Below are 20,548 nucleotides of genomic sequence, written 5' to 3' on the forward strand. Positions count from 1 at the left end.
ACTTTTACTGGAATCAAAGGCTTTTGACAGACAGTTTGCAATACGTTAGTGGACGCAATTGTTATAGCAACATCTGTAATTTCCAGAGTCACGTGACTATCCGCTTGTTTGAGAAGCTACGGTCCTTAAAGGCTTTATATAGCTTACGAATTTTAAAACGTTTACGATATCCATTATATAGTTAACTGCATACAAAACACAATACATGATTCCTGTGAAACAATTACCAAGCACTAGTACTAAAGCCCCCAAAGTACCTTATTCGCTCGTCGGTAAAGAAGTAAAATTGGTCGCAACGTCTACCAAGTTAGCAACTCTTTCTGCACATGTAACAGTGACCATATTTATCCTCTTCTCCGTCATAGTGGATTGTGGGTAGGTCAGTAGTCTCCTATGAGTTGAGAAGGCTTTCTCTGAAGTTGTAGATGGCATTGTAAGGTAAAGACACAGAAGCTTGTGAATTTCGGTTACCAACTTCCCGCGTCAGAATAACAAGCCCTCGAAATGCTCGTATCCGTGTGGTTGGCGTTGCATACCTGGCAGGACACGGTCGACGAAGTCCATGATGTGTGCGTGTGGCCTATCTGTGATTGGATTGGCAAACATATTGCAGAAGCATACATGGTTGCATTTAGGGAGATCCAATTATTAGGGGATCTCAGACCCTCCAATTCAAATATTGGGAGGTCTGTCGCCGCTCGAAACCCCCATCTCAGCCGTCACTGCAGGCGAACCTAAAGTTTCTAAATCTTACCGGATGTTTCCACTGACGTTCTGTTGTCTTTTCTTTCTCTAGACATCTCACTATCACAATCAGGAATCGTTAGACATTTTCCATTTCTTTGGGCATTGTTAATAAAACCAGCCGCCTCATTCCAGAAACCCTTACAAACGCCATTCTTTACCCGCAAACAGTTTGTTCGCGTTTGAAAACGACCGCTGCCATCACAATTGGTTTAGATGGCGTTGCAAATCAACGGAATAGCGGCAGATAGACATCTGTCGATTTGTTGAATACGAAGCATCCCTAGTATCTCAATAGTGGCGTTGATATCTGATTCGGTTTCATTAAAACGACACTTCAAAACGGACACGTTTCTCTCGCCAAACTCGTCAGCAGATAAGCGATTCCACTGTAGGGCAGTTTTGCATCGAGAACGAAGAAGCTGTTGAACTGAAACTCTCTGAAGTACAGATAAACAGTCAAATGTTATTCGTATTGGAGGATGCAACGAAAGCAATCGGTTTTCGCTAGTGGGCTGGGGGACTATCTACTTTACACCAAAAAGACAAACTAGAACGCTAACTAACAAGACTACCACATCTCCTATCGATTCGAGCCAATCACGGTTCACAAGTCAAAGGCTCAAACCTCTCACTTGTGTCTTCGACGCCATTTCCTCTACCGATTGGTTTTCGTGCGACAGCATCGCACAAGAGTGAGCAAACGATCGCGCCAAAATCGGCGCGCAGGTCGAGGCATGACGGTAGAGGCCAACACGACAAAAATTTGCACATTTAAAAGGAGCAAACCGATTAGACACGCGATGATGTAGCCGTAATTGCGGAAGTCTGCGGAACAAAGTGAGTGGTCGTCGGGATGTTTGTGGAGACAGTAGACATAATCAAAGTAGTCGGCAATTATTCTCATCGACAATCTGTCGTAGACAGTGGTACCCGTGAAGATTGCGCCGAAGCAGAGTGGGACGACGATGACGACGAGAAGAAAACGTTTCTCGATCGCTTTGTGCGTGCGGGACGCGGCGTTGCTGAGGCACGACTCTCTGAAAGCTTGAGCCTGCAGATAAACGCACTCAGTTACAAAAATCTGTAGTCCTTTAATTAATAGTTAGGTCTTTAAAAGACAAAGTGGTCGTTGCAATACATATATACGCAGATGCATGTGTTTGACTATCTCTAAATGTTGTGTTTGTTACTTAGACATATCTATAGCCGTCTGTTCACCCACCTGTTCCTCTCTGGTACAGTATACGGGTCTGTACAGTATACGGGTTGGTACAGTATACGGGTCTGTACAGTATACGGGTTGGTACAGTATACGGGTCGGTACAGTATACGGGTCGGTACAGTATACGGGTCTGTACAATATACCGGGCTAACACTAAAAGGGTCTGTACAGTATACGGGTCTAACAGTATACTTGTGTGTACAGAAGCCCATACGTACGGAAGCCGGTAGCGGCGGATTGATATCAGTCCGCCGTTCTCGGCCGCACTGATATCAATAGACACAAATAGTGTAACGCGCGTTATCAAATGTGTAGAATTTATGTAATATCAATGCCACAATCATTAGTTAATATTACTGTAATGCAAAATAACGTGCGCTATTCTAGATACAATGGACACGTTACCGCCTTGTATTCTCTTTGTATTCTAAATAAATGAATTGTGGAACTAGTTTGGGATCGTTGTTTGCTGCACGTCATGTAAACGGTACTAATCGACTTTCCAGTGAATTGGATACGAGTAGCCCTTGACTCTTCTGATGCGATGATTGTTGGTGCACTGAAATCTTTTTTGGTATGTTTAAATAATTAATTAAATTGATTAATTAATAATAATTACAAAATTAGACAGATACACACATGCACACATTTAGTTGTAGATGTGTTCATTAATGATGTAGTCGTTATTGTAGAGTTATACATTGCAGAAATTTTCAAAAGATAATTTCAAACTTAATGCAGGACTGAAAAACGTCCTTGGATTGAATTATTGTGTGAATTCATGTTATTCTGTTCCTGCTGTGTATGAAATCTCTACAATAACTAATATATCACATGCGTGGGTGAGTGGTCATATGTGTATGTGTACACACACACACACACACACACACACACACACACACACACACACACACACACACACACACACACACACACACATACACACAATACATAGATGACCACTCACCCACACATGTGTCTATGATATGATATATTAGTTATTGTAGAGATTTCATACACATCAGGAGCAAAATAACATGAATTCACACAATAATTCAATCCAAAGACGTTTTTCAGTCCTGCATTAAGTTTGAAATTATCTTTTGAAAATTTCTGCAATGTATAACTCTACAATAACGACTACATCATTACTGAACACATTTACAACTAAATGTGTTCATGTGTGTATCTGTCTAATTTTGTAATTATTATTAATCAATTTAATTAATTATCTAAACATACCAAAAAGATTTCAGTGCACCAGCAATTATTGCATCGGAAGAGTATGGTTTCTGAAACCCACTACTCGTATCCAATTCACTGGAAAGTCGATTAGTACCGTTTTCACGACGTGCACCAAACAACGATCCCAACTGGGGTCCCTTGAGCTGCTAGCAGATGGAAGAGCGTGCACACATGTTCCACAGTTCATCTAGTTAGAATACAAGACGGTGACGTGATCATTGTATCTAGAATAGCGCACGTTATTTTGTAGTACCTAGAAAAGTAAATTTTACACATTTGGTAACGCGCGCTACACTATTTGTGTCTATTGATATCAGTGCGGCCGAGAACGGCGGACGGATATCAATCCGCCGCTACCGGCTTCCGTAGTACATACTGATATTAGGTGCGAATTAATATCAACGCGCACCAACGGACTTTCTACGGAAGCCGGTAACGGCGGGTTGATATCAGTCCGCCGTTCCCAGCCACACTGATATCAATAGACACAAATAGTGTAGCGCGCGTTATCAATCTGTAAAATTTACTTTGTATTATCAATGCAACAATCATTAGTTAATATTAATGTACTACAAAATAACGTGCGCTATTCTAGATACAATGGACACGTTACCGCCTTGTATTCTACATAAATGAACTGTGAAACGTGTGTGCACGCTCTTCGATCAGCAGCTCAGGGGACCCCAGTTTGGGATCGTCGTTTGCTGCACGTCGTGGAAACGGTACTAATCGACTTTCCAGTAAATTGGATACGAATAGTGGGTTTCAGAAGCCATACTCTTCCGATGCGATGATTGCTGGTGCACTGAAATCTTTTTTGACATGTTTAAATAATTAATTAAATTGATTAATAATAATAATGACAAAATCAGGCAAATACACACATGCACACATTTAGTTGTACATGTGTTCAGTAATGACGTAGTTGTTATTGTAGAGTTATATATTGCACAAATTTCTAAATGATAATTTCAAACTTAATGCACGGTTGAAAAACGTTGTTGGATTGAATTATTGCGTAAATTCATGTTATTTTGTTTCTGCTGTGTATGAAATCTCTACAATAACTAATATATATATATATATATGTGTTCCGTCCATTGGGCGGTTATAAACAAAAAATATATATATATATATATATATATATATATATATATATAATAATTTTAAAAAAAAAAATATATATATATATATATATATATATATATATATATGTATGCATGTATGTATGTATATGATATTGCGACTTAGACTCTTTGTGCTTCCGTCCCTAAGGCGGATATGTGTTATCTTTGTTATCTCTCTCTATATATATAATATGCAGGTCCATAGCAAGCAAATCGAAAGTTGTCCGGCCTAATGTGCACTAAGAAGCATGTGTAAATGTAGCCTCGTATTACCACTGCCCCGTGGAGCTGCAAAAGTGGTCTGAAAGTTTGAGACTACCTTGATCTAGTCGACAATTACAAAATGTGGAGTTTGCATGTATGTGATCAATAACGTAAGCTGTCTTTTTACTAACTAGATTACTTATCTGAAATGGAAGTAGATGAAATAGACTTCTGGTTGTATGTGTCTAGACATAGTAGACACATCTTGTGTAATATGAATAGACGTTAGACATGTGACAGTTTCCATTTACAGAAACAAAATTGTTGAGCTTTTGCCTCTTTGAGCAAACTGCAAAGCTTCTTTCGTGTCGACCCCAGGTTTCGAAATCTGTTTCCTACACGTCGTTTTAGGTACAAAACCGCAAATCGACCTTCAAGTGACCTGTATGTGATGAATTAGTTCCACAACCTGTCCTCTTATCATATAATCGTGAATGGTTTGATATTTTTTGAAGTCTGCAAGGTAAGTTTTTGTGATTGACGTATTAACCATTCACACACACACACACACACACACACACACACACACACACACACACACACACACACACACACACACACATACACACACACACACACACACACACACACACACACACACACACACACACACACACACACACACACGAAAAATACGAGGCTACCTTTACACATGCTTGTTAGTGCACGTTAGGCTAGACCACTTTTGATTTGCTTGCCATGGGCCCGCATATTATATGTGTATATATATATATATATATATATATCCACAGATGACCACTCAACCGCACATGTGATATATTAGTTATTGTAGAGATTTCATACACAGCAGAAACAAAATAACATGAATTCACACAATAATTCAATTCAAGGACATTTATCAGTCCTGCATTAATTTTTAAATTATCTTATAGAAATTTCTGTATAACTCTACAATAACGACTACGTCATTACTGAACACATGTACAACTAAATTTGTGCATGTGTGTATTTGTCTAATTTTGTAATTGTTATTATTAATCAATTAAATTAATTATTTAAACATACCAAAAAAAATTTCAGTGCACCAGCAATCATCGCATCGGAAGAGTATGGCTTCTGAAACCCACTACTCGTATCCAATTCACTGGAAAGGCGATTAGTATCGTTTTCACGACGTGCAGCAAACGACGATCCCAAACTGGGGTTCCCTGAGCTGCTGATCAAAGAGCGTGCACACACGTTGCACAGTTCATTTATGTAGAATACAAGGCGGTAACGTGTTCATTGTATTCAGAATAGCGCACCTTATTTTGTAAAACATTAATATTAACTAATGATTGCTACAATGATATTACAAAAAAGTAAATTTTACACATTTGATAACGCGCGCTACACTATTTGTGTCTATTGATATCAGTGCGGCTGGGAACGGCGGACTGATATCAAGCCGCCGCTACCGGCTTCTGTAGCTTCCGTACTGTACGTACGAATAAGTACATACGGGTCTGTACCATATACGGGTCGGTACCGTATACTGGTCTGTACAGTATACGGGTCTAACAGCCTCAGACAAATGAGCGCGAATGTGTCATTTGGGATTCCAAGGCTAGACATCGAAGCGTGTGTATAGTACAAAGTGTAAAACGCCAAACTACAGTTTTAAAAATTGTGTCTTTATGTCTTCGTACTGTAACTTAACTTTTAGTTCATTCCAATTAAATTTTAGCAAAAATAATATAAATTTCTATTAAAAATTTTAGTAATTTTTGAGTAAATTTCCTAGCAGTATTATCCATGCAATAACTAGTACACGTTTACCTGTCATGTAGGCATGTGTGTGAGCGCGCACGCACGCACACACACACACACACACACACACACACACACACACACACACGCACACACACACACACACAAAACACACACACACAAACACACACACGCACTCACACAAACACACACACACACACACACACACACACACACACACACACACACACACACACCAATGACCAACCGTTATACTCCACTCTGAGACAAAGTATGCATAGTATGATTCATACTATGCATACTTTGTCTCAGTTTCAATACGTACATGTATACGTGCAAACAATTCATTAGTTGTACTGTACCTTTCGTAGCCGGACGATCACCAGCGCCATCAATATGCAGCCAGACAAGAAAACAATTTGCAATGGCAATGAAAAAGTATAGTATATTAGACGAGGGGTAGGAGGAGTGCACATTGCCACTTGCATGCTAAATGTGCTGTATTTACCGTCAACTGCAAAGACGGTTATCACCATGCTGGCCGGTACCGCAATAGATGCCAAAAGTTCAATGCAGAATAACTTGCATGAATAGTTGTAGATAAGGTTGCTCGTGGATGTAGAATAGACAAGAAGGAAGACGTTGAAAATGTAGAAGAACCACCACATAGTGACTGAGAGCATTCCGAAATGAACTAAAGTACCTGATCAATAACACAATGATATACTGTGTGTGTGTGTGTGTGTGTGTGTGTGTGTGTGTGTGTGTGTGTGTGTGTGTGTGTGTGTGTGTGTGTGTGTGTGTGTGTGTGTGTGTGTGTGTGTGTGTGTGTGTGTGTGTGTGTGTGTAGGTGTGTGTGTTTGTTTGTCTGTGTGTGTGCGTGTGTATGTGCTTGCGTGTGTAGGTGTGTGTGTGTGTGTGTGTGTGTGTGTGTGTGTGTGTGTGTGTGTGTGTGTGTGTGTGTGTGTGTGTGTGTGTGTGTGTGTGTGTGTGTGTGTGTGTGTGTGAAACAAATCAATAACACTGTGCACAACAATACCCACCTTGCACTTGGCATATTATAGTTGGATCAATTATGGTAGATAACATGTCTTCGTGACTACAAAATGCTGCACGACGTCCAACAATTACTATCACTGTAGTACCTGATACTGTATGCACAAAACTATAGTCCACATTAAGTAGCATGACGTCACACGACGCTATTGATCTTACCTGCGATTGCATAAGCAAAACCAAGAAACAATGGAGTAATTTCAGGAAAACTTCGTCTAAACAAATATATGTATATGTGTGTGTGTATGTGTGTGTGTGTGTGTGTGTGTGTGTGTGTGTGTGTGTGTGTGCGTGTGTGTGTGTGTGTGTGTGTGTGTGTGTGTGTGTGTGTGTGTGTGTGTGTGTCGAAACAAATATGTGACTATGCGCGTGCGCACATAAACTATCACATTTGCATAATCAAACTTACAGTTGCGGTACGCCAGCCCACGTGATAAACGTGATAACGCAACATGTCCACGTGAAAACTACAGTAAAAATCGAAATGGCGTCGAGTGCGACAAGTTCCGATTCGGTGCCCCAGTTATCAACCAGACACGCAGGAGAACAATTGAAAGGAAAACGAGAATTGTAGATTTCAACTGGAATTAGAGGTTTCTGACAAACACTTTTTGATATGTTGGTAGATGTAAGTGTCAGAGTAACATCTGTGACAAACATATAAACTATTAATGGCAAATACAGCGGCTTGACACACGCAGAAATACGAGTAACGGTATATAGACTATATGTTAGCCGCTATACCAACGTATTCAGCACAGTCTGACATAGGCTCACAATTTCACCCATTTGTCCACTATATCGGTAGCCACTCTCATACCATTATAACGTGTGACCTCTTGAATCAATTAAGAATCGGTGTGTGTTACATTGTGACTAATGTGGTATGAGGACGGGTGGATAGCGATAATTACTTAAATTAATTACGAAGAAGGTAACCATAAATGTACACACATTCAGAAACACACCGACTAAAAAACAAACGAACACACACACACAAACACACACAAACACACAAACACACACACACACACACACACACACACACACACACACACACACACACACACACAATCTCAGTAATTACAACACCACAACTTTACCGGATGATTCATGTGGCTCAAGTGAAAGCCTTTTATCGATTTTCCTTTCTGTAAAAATTTTACTTTTACAATCAGGAACGGTTAGACATCTTCCAATATTAGGGGAAGTACTAATGAAACGAGCTGCCACATCCCAGTAACCCTTACAAACACCATCCTTTACGTCCAAACAGTCTGCTCGTGTTAGAAAACGACCGCTGCCATTGCAATTTCCATATATGACGTCACAAATTATGGGAATAGCAGCCGTTAGACATTTGGTGATTTTTTGGCTACCAAACACACTCAACAAGTCAATAGCGGCATTGATATCTGCGTCGGTTTCATTGAAACTGCACTTCAAGACGGCCACGGTTTTGGTGCCAAATTTCTTATCAGGAAAATCATTCCACTCTAAAGCAGTTTTACATCGAGAACGAAGAAGCTGTTGAACTGAAATATCCTCGTTTTTCTGACAGCTTGCTGCCTACAATAAATAGAAGCAATTACTAAGAACACTATTTCATTACTGTACACCATGTTCTCGTGACACAAGATGGGTAATCAAGCATGTCTTGCCTATAGAATACACAATTTATTCTCTATCTATTTAGAGAGCATTTCTTTGTTCCTTTTTCACTTTTTTGAAAGAAGTAAAGAATAGAATATGCAGAAGAACCACGCCCATCAACAAAAGCAATGAGCAAGCGCATGATAGCTAACTATTAAGTTTAACTATAGTGCGTTCACGCATTAGAGAGACTGGTGGAATGTGGCCATTTGTGCGACGAATGTGTTGCCCTTCGGGCGGATATTGGTATCAATCGAAAGCTCTTCACTTGCCGGATCTAATTACACTCACCGTTGGGATACAGAGACGTAACTGAAGTTAGTAGAGCCAATTTCCTGTATTTAATGAGTTAGGGGGCGGAAAAAGGCGGGATTAGGGTTAATTACATAAAGCTAAGTACATAATTGTTATAGCTGGCAGGCTGTTAACAGTAACCCAACACAGTAAACTTCCCAGTTGGAGTGTCAGTTAGCTAGGAAAGAGTGCGTCTAGGATCCGTTTCTACTCTTCGTCCTTGGAACTTTCAGTTTCACACGACGACGAATCTTCTGATTCAGGACGAACTTCGAATTCAATGACCAACTGCTCTACAACGTCGCCTAGCACACCGTGTATTGTCCTGTAATGCTTTTCCACCTTCTCACGTACGTGCACGTGCCTCACGCAGTTTGCCTACTTTTCCACAGTAACGTTTGCTATACCTTCTCTACACAGACGCTTGATGTTTTCCATCGTAAACCCAGCAATCTCTGTGTTGTGCTGTGCAGCATAACTACAGGTCAGATGAGGTCAGAGTCCTCGTAGTGATGCCATCAACGCTCAAGAATGCACTAAATGGCTGGTCAGTTTGGTTTTGATATGGTCAAATTAGTCAAGTTCTCGTGGTTTCCAGACGTTTCTCTGAGCCAGAAGTGAATGAGTGTATGTATCTGGTACATACAGCTGTTCCTAGAAGGGACAACTGACACATACAACCAGTGAGCGCCTAGAAACGTTCAGGTCTGTTGTCACGGGTTATAGCAAAAGTACACGTTTTAGTATATCATTGCATCATGAAGCAAACCGCGTTTCAAGCCAGTGAGGCAGCCAGAGGCAACACGTTCATACGTACACTTTCACATAACACTATAGTTAACTAATTTGTCATTGACACCATACGCTCTGAAACATAGATGTTAATTGCCTCCTGTGACAATATAACATCCGTTTACACAAACACTACGCCACGCCTTAAGGTGTACCCTACATTCCACCAGTCGCTCTAATTCGTGAACGCACTTTAGAATTTCTAGTTATTTTTACATATTTTGAAACGGTATGAGCCTATCTTACTCGTAGAGGCTAGAGAGCAGGCACTTGAGAGTAATATCTTATGCATCCCCAGAGCACTAGAAGCTGCATTTCGATTGTGCTCCGCGTGGCCATGAAGAAGAAGCTAAGCTCCAGTCAACTCTTCTACACACTTTCGCTGCATCCCGCTGCTATCCGTATTCCGACAAAGTGCGTATGCGTCACAGCTCTTTCCTAAAAGTTTGAAACCCAAATAAACGCAAATCCAAGCTCTGACGGTTTCGAACGGTATAAAGTCCCCTTTTCTGTGATTTACGATGAAAAAAGGAAACACGAACAGAGAGTAGACAGCCTTTTCTGAGCAAGAGACTATTAGAAACTAAGTAAAAGATTGTTCTTTATGCCGAAAAACCTTGTTTGCTAGATTGAGAGAGAACAGAAATTAGCTAGAGGACGAAATTTGGATTAACTATATAGTTAATTTAACTAGGACATTCTTCCGTCTAGCTAGGTACATATGCCTCGAAATCATGTACACACTGTCTAGATACAAAAGTGTGATAGTCACTATCGCTAGAAACGGTTACGTTCTAGTTAATTTCAGTTCAATAGATATTCGATAACGAATTACTAGAAACTGGAAACTTTCCCATCTCTACACGTATTTCAATAGCGCATTATCTGTGTCTAGAGACTTAGAAACGAAAGCCAATAATGTCATTAATTGACTTCTTTCGTAACATGACACGCGATAAAGTACATGCAGAATCTGTTTCATAGTCAAACGAGACGACTGATATCGAGTAATGTATAGAACGCGTCGTCTGCCCTAGCTAGAGGCAATCATGTAACACTGACTGTACACAGACGTGTATTGTCAATGCTCAATGTATTGTGACAATGCGTCTATAGAAGGAACGATGTTTACACCTTACAACTGCATGTCTGCACCTGCTTGTTACTGCCTGCGCTCGTTACAAAATCCCAGAAATGAAATAGAGTAGGCATAGAAGTAAGTACGATTGCAATCAGCAGGCATACAGTGACCAGCACCAATCCACGTCCTTCAACTGCAGAGATCCCTTTCTTACGACTTGCAGATATCAAAGGCTCGTCATATGTCTCATCGTCCTGTGTAAGTCAAACACGAATTAACAAAAACCAGTTAGAGCCAGTAGAATAGCTGAGCTCGACCGACCATGTTTGCCGTGTCCTTTTCTTCTGCGCTACTAAATAAATAAAGAACACTCAATATTAATGTCACACTTTGTCCGTCGAGTGCGCTATGAGTCTGGACGCTCCGCTGATTGGCTGGCGCGATTTACAGTCCACGCCTTCAAACCAAAATCAAAACTCTACGTACAGACGCAAGGATCGAAACAGGTGGATTGTTTCCTTTAAACCGTGCACCTATAATATACTACCGTTGCATGAAATCCATCAAAAATAGCTAGTAAACAGAAACCAAGAGTTGTAAAATTTCAACTGTCTATAATATCAATTTGACTTCTTATCTTCGTTAGACATTCTGCCGTCTTCTATCACAAGATATAACTTCGCTTGACCTGCCTGACGAGAAGATCTGGCTCTGGCGCAAAGATAGAAACCCAATAATGAGCATGCGTGAACCGTATACCGTGCCGCAGGAGACTACGGCCCGGGCACGATGGTAACCAATAGAGATATGGGGAGAGGAGGACAAGTTGTCAGTGGCGGATCCAGGGTTTTACTGAGGGGGTGGCGCAGTGATAATTTCTAGACTTATGACGTCACTGCAAATCAACTAAATTTGCTAGAAGCGTCGACTGACTCCATCCAAGGTATGGAAATATGACAAGATGTTTTCCTGTTTCAATGATTCAGATTTTATCATCATCTGACAATCTTTTGTCTAATAGAAGGGCATCTACGACTTACAGGTATTTTCGTGGCTTTCCATCAGCAGAGGCGTGCAAGGCGTCCAAAGAAAACGTTTTCTTCAGCAGCCGTCATTTTGTCCCCTACCAACGACTCAGATTGTCCTACTAGAAGTATCGATCTGTAAGACAGTCTCCTGTGGTCGTATTCCGTCCTCGGACGTGTCTTCCTGGTTGAAGCTGAAAAGTGCTGGTGTAACGGTAGAAGTACTGTTAGACATATTCGCGTTCAAAGTCCAACTCAACACTGACTCCCGTATAACCTCGCGTATCCTTACACAACTCCCCCTTAAATGAGAGCGGGTCCAGTCTCTCATTGGTACTCTAGACTAATAAGTACAACGCAACGTTATAACTTAACTCAATCAGTCCATAATAATTAACTACGTTAAGTCATATCAGTGTCTATGATATAATCGTCGAGACGTATTGGCATTCTGAGCTGGCGTCGTGGGCGATCCGCATTGTGTCGTTCGCGCAGTTGTTTTTCGTCATCGGAAGATGGTGTCGCCTCGTCCACAGTCGTCCACTCGGATTTGCTCTGGTTCTATTGCGCCTTATCAACGCTGGTAGGTGGTGAGCTTGTAGGTGGACTGCGTGGCTGCGTGTTTTCGGGAGGTACTGGTGGACGACGATGGGTATAAGGCTTAATGCGGTTGTAGTGAGCGATGTTTCCTTTCTGCCGCCTAGCTTACGAATGACATAATTGACGTCTGAGCAACGCTTTACAATAACGGAAGGTCCATTCCAATACGGGGTTAGTGTACGTGCCTTGCCGCGAGGGACACGTGGCTGGTAGAGCCATACGTGGTTGCCAGGGCCGTATGGCGTGTGGCGTGTGTTCTGGTTGTACCGCGTTTGTTGATTAAAGGTGGCGATATTAAGATGGTTTGCAACGCGGTCATATAGTTCTTGTGTGCACTGTAATGTATCTGTCGGTATGGTATGTGAGGAGGAACCGTTTCGTTCTTGTGATTGCTGTACATCTGCTTTCGGTGTTGATTGGAGGTTGTCCGCCAAGAAATCGGTCATTGTGCGGGCTCCCTGTTTAAAAATGACGTGAAACGGGGACGCATTAATCGTGTCATGTTTGGCAGAGTTGTACGCCAACTGCACGTCTGGTAGTCGATCTGGCCAGTCGGTTTGAGAATGGTGAACGACTCTTGCCAGAGCTGTTCCTATAGAACGGTTCAGCCGTTTAACTGAGCCATTAGCTTGCGGGTGCTAGGCTGAAGAGGCAGTGTGCCGGATTCCATACTTAGCACACAAGTCGTTAAACGTCGTGCATGTATAGCAAGCACCTTGGTCGAAATGGATGATGCGCGGGATGCCGTAGCGTCCGATCTACTCTCTCAACTTGGCGCTAACGGTGTGGGCCGACGCAGTTGCAATGGGTGTCATTTCCGAATGCTTGCTGTAAGCATCTTGGAAGACTAAAATGTAGCGGTATCCGTCTGGGGACAGTGGCAATGGGCCTTTAATATCTGTCTCCACGTTATCGAACGGACGAGAAAGGCGAGGGCGTTGGCAACATGGAGCTTTAGCTGCAGCAGTCGGATGATTGCGTTCTCCGCAACGGTGGCACGACTGCATATATGCAGCAACATCCTGGCGTACTGTAGGCCACCAGAAACGGGCGAGTAGTCTGTCGAGGGTTTTGTTGGCTCCCTGGTGTCCTGCCGTAGGGTCATCGCGCGCCACTTGTAAGACTCGTGGTACAAGCGAGAGTGGTAAGACCAACTGTCTCGAGTCGTGCGCCTTGGACCAAACGATGTCTTCTGCAAGATAGAGATCATGTCGCAAAAAACTCTTCACACTAGGGGATGCGTCGGCTGACGGAGGACGACGCGACTTGAGCAGCCTGATGACTACCGCGATATCAGAATCTGCTGCTTGGTCAGTCCGAATGTCGTCTTCCAAAAATTGCAATGACTTGTCGTGACTTGTAGTGACGTTGTCAATTGTGTCAATGGGTTCCTTTGCAAAACCCAAACGGCTCAAAGCATCTGCGACGTAATTCTGGGTACCTTCAACGTACTGGATGCTGAAATCATACAGCTGTAGTTCCGCAAGCTATCGGGCACGTCTACCCCAGGGTCTCGGGTGACGGAAACATATTGCAGTGGTTTGTGGTCAGTACGTAGCACAAACCGTCTGACGAGCAGGTGGCGGCGAAAGTGCCGAACAGCTGATACTATAGCGAGCAATTGGCGGTCGTATGTCGCGTAATTCCGTTTCGTTTTAGTCATAGGCTCTGCTAAAAATGACGACAGGATGTGTCCCTTCGTGTGTCTCCTGAGCGAGTTTTACTCCCAGACCAACGGTAGAGGCATCCGTTGTCAGAATGAGAGTGCCGACCGGAAGAATATGACTTAGCAACGGTGACTTCATCAATTGTAGTTTTAACTTTTCGAACGCTGTTTGGCACTCGTGCGTCTAATTGAATGCTACTCCCACATGTGCTAGTTTTGTGAGGGGGCAGCTGTTGTGGCGTAGTTCTTAATAAACTTTCTGTACCATCCACTCACCCCAAGAAAAGTTTTGACTTCGGTAGGTGTGGATGGAACGGGCAACCTACTGATGGCGTTCAGTTTAGTGCTGGATGGTTGTATCTCCTCTGCACTAAGTTTGTGTCCACAGAAGATGACTTCCGCCATAGCGAAACTGCATTTATGTGCTTTGATGCAGAGACCGTGGGCCAAAAGATTTTCGAACGTGGCCTCAAGGCGTTCCAGAAGAGAGCCGAACGTCGCAGAAATAACGCAAATGTCGTCCATATAGAGCGCCAACTGCGTTGGCGACATACGTCCGAGAACACGGGCCATCAACCTACAAAAGGTCGCGGGCGCTCATTTCAACCCGAACGGCATCCGAGCAAATTCCCAAAGACCGGATAAAGTACGGAAAGCGGTTTTGTCTCTGTCGGCCTCAGCGAATGCTACCTGGTGATAGCCTTGTGCAAATCAATTGTGCTAAAGTATCGCGCGCTAGCCATGTTTTCAATAACGTCCAATATGTTGCTCGTGGGAAACGCATCGCACTTGGTACGTGCGTTTAATTGGCGATAGTCAATGCAGACGCGCATAGTCCCGTCCTTCTTCTTTATGGGACAAATTGGAGCCGCGTATGAGGACGTTGACGGTCTGATAACACCGTTATTCCGTAACCTTTGAACTTCCCTTTCGATCTCATGTCTCCACCCGCTAGGGGTGCGCCGGTATCTAGAAGTCACTGGTGTGTCATCTGTCAGCTTAATTGTGTGCTCAATGGTAGACGTTCGTCCTTGGTTTCCATCGTAAGCAAACATGGTCTGATACTTGCAAAGCACATGTTGTAGTTGTCTTGATTGTTCGTCTGTGAGATAAATTCCGGTCGTGATCTTGTCCACGTCTGACTGTCTTGTGGTTGCGTTGGTCGATGTGGTTGCCTCTGTAAACTCTGCTAAGCTCTGGCTCTTGTGGATGCATACTGTTTCTTGTGACAAGTTGAAAACCTTGACTGGGACGTGTTGTGATGGTTCCCCAATGGCAAACGTACAGCATCCCACAAACCCGTGGGAGGCCGGCAACCGCTCTGTTACTTCCACTACACCTGTGTATGTCTCGCCTGGACGTAGACCTGGGCAGTGAACCTTGCCACAAACAGTGTATTCTTGGCCAGGAGCAATGTATTCATCAGTAGTAGCATACACTTTCCCAAACCTGACCTGTTGGATCTGCGAGCGTGACCGTTCAGGAGGGCAAAGCCATTCACATTCGGGTATGGCATGACCGTCAATGAGCAACCGTCGCGTTCTTGTGTCAATTTGTAAGTCCAGATGAGATAACGTATCGAGTCCTAGAATTCCCTCCTTAATACCCGGCACAACGTAGAATTGCGCTGAAATATCTCGTGGTCCAAGACGTATCCTACAAGTAACCGTGCCTTCGCAGCGGATGCTAGATTCATCAACCATGACCGGTTGTCGGGACAATTGCCGGTTAATCTTGCCTTTAATATTGGAGGCGAGCGACGCGGGAATAAGACTAATTTTTGCCCCCGTGTCAACGAGAAAAAGGTGATAACCTAGCCCACCAAGGTGCACATCAACACGAAGAAGCCCGTGCTTTTCAACTGCTAGTGCCATAACACAGCCTTTTCCGAAGGGAGGCCTGGACGTTTGATTAGCTCTACAGTCACGTGCGTAGTGCCCCGGTTTCAAACAGCGGTAGCAATGGTCGCAATGAGGGCAGAACTTTCTCGTGTGGTTGTCTTCACCGCAGATGGAGCATTCGTGGAAAATGCGTGATCGCATTTTTGGACCGCTATTTGAATAGCCAGAATACCTGCCTCTTGACGGAGCTGTCTTGTGTCGTACTACATGCACGTGGCTGGTTTCCGTTTCGCTTGTGCCGTTGTCGTGATCTGTCATCAACTGATAGACGCGCCCTGCAATCTGATCTACTAAAAACGGGCTACCGTGAGATGCATCCGGGTCTGTAACCATTGCCTGGGCAATGCGTGCAGTCTGCGGTGTCGTGCTACCCACCCCAGCCATTTGTAATTGTACGACTTCTGCGGCTAGGTCTTGAACCTTCTTTGTTGTAGTTTGCGGGTCTCGTCGTAGGGCCACGCGTAGCTCCGGTGGTAGTGCTTTCAATAAACACTCCCTCGCTATGGTATCGAGCGCATCTGGGTCAAATCCGGGATATGCCAGTTTAGCAAGGCGACAAACATCATGTGCAAATAAAGCTGAAGACTCACCTGCGCGCCAAGATCGTCCTGTAAGCTCGTGGATAGCGGTATCTCGATCTCTCTCTGCTTTGACAAACTCCTGCTTGAGCTCGTCTGCAACCGCTGCTGGGTCTTTTTGGTGTTCTTCGCTGATGCGCGCATAGCACTCGAACGCTGGTCCATATAGGCTTGATGCCATGGCCAGAGCTTTCTTTTCTCCGCTGTAACCTTTCAAGGCGGCCACACGTCTACTTTCTTTAACCACACCGCTAGGTTCCTTTTTCCTGTGTAGGTGCGAGGCGTGTTGACTTTGATCCTACTCCGGTCACCAGTTGTAACGGTAGAAGTATTGTTAGACATGTTCGCGCTCAAAGTCCAACTCAACACTGACTCCCCGTATAATTTCGCGTACCCTTACACTGCTAGTGGCACTCTCATTATGTTCATGTCCTGAAGATTCACTCTGATCGAATGCCGTACGCTTCGCAGGCTATTGCTGTTTCCATAGTCGCAACAAACTGCGCTGGTCGGCGGCTCGACGTTTCGGCAACGGTCTGGACATATATATATATATATATATATATATATATATATATATATATATTACTTTTGCAAAGGAACTCATTAGATGCTAGAACTTTGCATGCAGAAACTAAGACTAAGCGATGTCATTTATTCATAATCTCTTTAATAACAGAAACTTGGTACAATTATTCTAGTTGTAATAGAGTCTAAGATTGTAGGCTAGTTATCATATCATAAATGGAAGAGTTCTAGATTTCACTAACCCGGGGAGCGCGCCGGGCGCGCAGTGTACTGGATCCGCCGATGCTTCGGAGTACACAACGCTAGAATGATAGCTGTCTTTGCCCACTGTCTAAAAGTTCTCAGAGTAGGCATACATTCCGCGCACGTTAGCGGTACCTATAAAGCGCGCTAGCAATACTCGCGCGCGCGTTAGCAATACCCACTCGCGGAAGTAGACTCAACTCAAACTAACGTTGCTAAACAGCTTTCATGTAATGTAATGTGATAAACCATCTTAATCTGTAACGTTTCTATAGAACTAGCTTTAGGTAATCAACAGTAAGTGCAGGCATCGCGTATAGACACCGCAAACAGGCTAACTAAAGTCTGTCCCAGCATTAAAGTCACAACCGAAAATGGGCAGCTGAGGGGCCACTTTGGAAGATACGGGATTGATACGGGCATCATTGCATAGCTCTTGATTCCCTTTATTCAATTATGGCAACGTGTTGTTGATAGGGTGTATTAGAGAGGAGATACAGCACACTTTAGAAATATAATGAGATAGAGGGTGGAGTTATGTCAATCAACGTTCTCTAAATGCATAGCTTGTCAAATTAGTTTCAACTCTTTAAGATAAAGACTGTAATTGAGACTGAAGTTGATACTCTAATGGACATATAAATTAGCTACCTGCTGTTGCTACACCCTGTACAATACCAAAGGTCAACAGTTAGTCACTTTCTGTATCGCTAACAGTTACTTCAGACTCAGAGCTCGAGGTGTCGCCATGGCCTACTTCTATTACCATTCGCTCAACTAGGTCGTCCCTCAGTCCGTCTACTTCCCAATAGTGTTTCTCCACCTTTTCTCGTACATGTTCCACACAGCCAGCCCATCGATCTGGTGTGACTTCCAGCATTCCTTCTCTGGCAAGTTGCAAGATGTTCTCCATAGTAAAACCACTGATCCCTGTATTCTTTCTAGCTGCATAACCTTTGACTTGTGCCCATGCGAGCTCTATAGGATTTAGTTCACAGTGACCAACAGGGAGACGCAAACAGCAGTGTCCCTTTTCTTGTGCAAAGACGTCTGTTTGGTATACAGAAACAGGATTGGTTGCCCAAATTAAGAAATATAGTTCAGCTTTTAACATCTTCTTTTCATGACGAATTTTATGCTTTGCAAGCCAGTCTAACATATCCTGTTTTCTGCTTGACTTGGTTGGTATTTTTTCAACAACTGCGTTGTGGTACTTGGCATTATCCAACACAATCACAGATCGAGGTGGACAGTTTGGTAACAGCTTCTCTCTAAACCACTCCATGAAATGTAAAATATTCATTTCGTTGTGATAATCGCCTGAGTCTCTTTTGCCAACAAAAATCAGTTCAGCTCCATCAATCCAACCTTGCTCACAACCTGCATGAAGGATTATGAGTCGTTTTCCTTTACCACTAGGAATCTTGAGGCCACCTTTCCCGTCATAGTATGTCCAGCATTTTGTCACTGTATGGTGCTGATTTAGCCATGTTTCATCAAGGTAGATAATAGGCCTACCTTCTGATCGAAATCGTTTGATTTCTTTCAGGTATTGGGCTCGTGAGGCCACAATGCGGTGCTGTTCGTATAAACATTTTTTTCTGTTCATAGTTTTATGTCGAAAGCCCATTCTGCTAATGATCCTATGCAAACTTGCCCTTGAATATGGAAACTCCTCTTCTTCTACTAGAGCAGCATGGAGTAGTGTTAATGTGGGGAAGACTTTGTCAGTGTAGAATTTATGAATTCTTCTCCTGATTACAGCCTCTTGAAAATTGTCTGTGTACTCTCTAACTGGTCCACTGTGTTCTTTTCTCCCTCTCTTCCTTGGACTTTCAATATGTTCCTTATCTCTATGTTCTCTGCAGATTCTGTAGATTGTTCTCTGGTGCATCCCTGTTGCTTCTGCTACTCTCTGGATCGGTTTGTCCAGAAGGATGGGGCCATCCTCCTTTTCTTTCACAAAGAAATCTCTCACGGAAAGCACAATTGACTTTTCTATACTTCTTATATGTCTTCCTGATTGTGTTGCCATTGGAAAATAGATAGAAATTGCTGGGTTTTTTATAGGCAATGCGTGGGACCTCCAAATGGAATCTCTGGTGACTGCTATAAACTTGTTACGTCACCTGCACTACACAGTCTGTTTCCGGTTTGGATACTGTTATCATTTTGCTTCTGAAAATGCATCTGAGTTCTGATTGACTGCAGACTACTAAGTTAGAACTTGGACTGTAACAGTTATGGGGCTTATTGAGTTCCAACCAGCCGCGTAAAAGAAAATGCGTTGCAATTGTTTTTACACAGCTGCAAAGGACAGATGTCCGCTAATTAGGCAGGCCCTCCCAAGTTGCACACCACATAGATCTACTGAAGAACTTCTTGTAGCCAAGCTACTGTAGCTAAAAGATTTGGATGTTGTGGGTACGTACAGGGAACACTTACTTATCTAGTACCTGTGTTAGTTTACCTGGAGGGGATAGTAAACTGAGGCTAACTGGATCTATAATTGATTGTTGCAACAACATTGCATATGGTCCTTACAAGGTGTAGGGTTTCCTCAGCCACTCCCAAGTTACTCCCCCAAACCCGTTATGACTTTAATTCTGAGACAGACTTTAGCATGCAACACAACACCACACAGTTACACAAACAACCATGTCTCTTAGTCATTTGAGGTCTCTCTGCTGCAACCTATCTCTCTCTCGTGGTCTACAAGTCTAGCGCTCGTTTGCATCCTCGACGTTATTTCCTCTCAAGATTGGCTTGCGACAGCATCGCACAAGACCCAGAAA

The 20,548-nt window shown here is 43.1% G+C and overlaps 3 protein-coding genes across 3 annotated transcripts; all 3 read right to left on the reverse strand.

Annotated features, from left to right (window-relative positions):
- Positions 1-1,269: 1,269 nt before the first annotated feature.
- LOC134183856 (uncharacterized) lies at positions 1,270-6,778 on the reverse strand. Its single transcript, XM_062651420.1, has 2 exons — positions 6,699-6,778; positions 1,270-1,798 (listed from the first exon to the last, which is right to left on the reverse strand). The coding sequence occupies exons 1-2, from the start codon at positions 6,726-6,728 to the stop codon at positions 1,403-1,405; spliced, it is 426 nt and encodes a 141-aa protein (XP_062507404.1). The 5' UTR covers positions 6,729-6,778; the 3' UTR covers positions 1,270-1,402.
- Positions 6,779-18,354: 11,576 nt separating this feature from the next.
- On the reverse strand, positions 18,355-19,101 carry LOC134183744 (uncharacterized). Its single transcript, XM_062651336.1, has one exon. The coding sequence runs from the start codon at positions 19,054-19,056 to the stop codon at positions 18,445-18,447; it is 612 nt and encodes a 203-aa protein (XP_062507320.1). The 5' UTR covers positions 19,057-19,101; the 3' UTR covers positions 18,355-18,444.
- On the reverse strand, positions 19,098-20,294 carry LOC134183006 (uncharacterized). Its single transcript, XM_062650449.1, has 2 exons — positions 19,222-20,294; positions 19,098-19,133 (listed from the first exon to the last, which is right to left on the reverse strand). The coding sequence occupies exons 1-2, from the start codon at positions 19,786-19,788 to the stop codon at positions 19,098-19,100; spliced, it is 603 nt and encodes a 200-aa protein (XP_062506433.1). The 5' UTR covers positions 19,789-20,294.
- Positions 20,295-20,548: the final 254 nt, after the last annotated feature.

This window comes from Corticium candelabrum, chromosome 8 (genome assembly GCF_963422355.1).
Source record: "Corticium candelabrum chromosome 8, ooCorCand1.1, whole genome shotgun sequence".
In the NCBI taxonomy this organism is placed as follows: domain Eukaryota; kingdom Metazoa; phylum Porifera; class Homoscleromorpha; order Homosclerophorida; family Plakinidae; genus Corticium; species Corticium candelabrum.

Excerpts from the sequence above, each read along its gene's own strand:
- LOC134183856 (XM_062651420.1), bottom strand. The coding sequence starts at position 6,728 with ATGGCGCTGGTGATCGTCCGGCTACGAAAG. Across the intron at positions 1,799-6,698 it reads TGATCGTCCGGCTACGAAAG|GCTCAAGCTTTCAGAGAGTC; the intron begins GTACAGTACAAC and ends GTTTATCTGCAG.
- LOC134183744 (XM_062651336.1), bottom strand. The coding sequence starts at position 19,056 with ATGAATATTTTACATTTCATGGAGTGGTTTAGAGAGAAGCTGTTACCA.
- LOC134183006 (XM_062650449.1), bottom strand. The coding sequence starts at position 19,788 with ATGGCAACACAATCAGGAAGACATATAAGAAGTATAGAAAAGTCAATT. Across the intron at positions 19,134-19,221 it reads GGCTAAATCAGCACCATACA|GTTGTGAGCAAGGTTGGATT; the intron begins GTGACAAAATGC and ends TCCTTCATGCAG.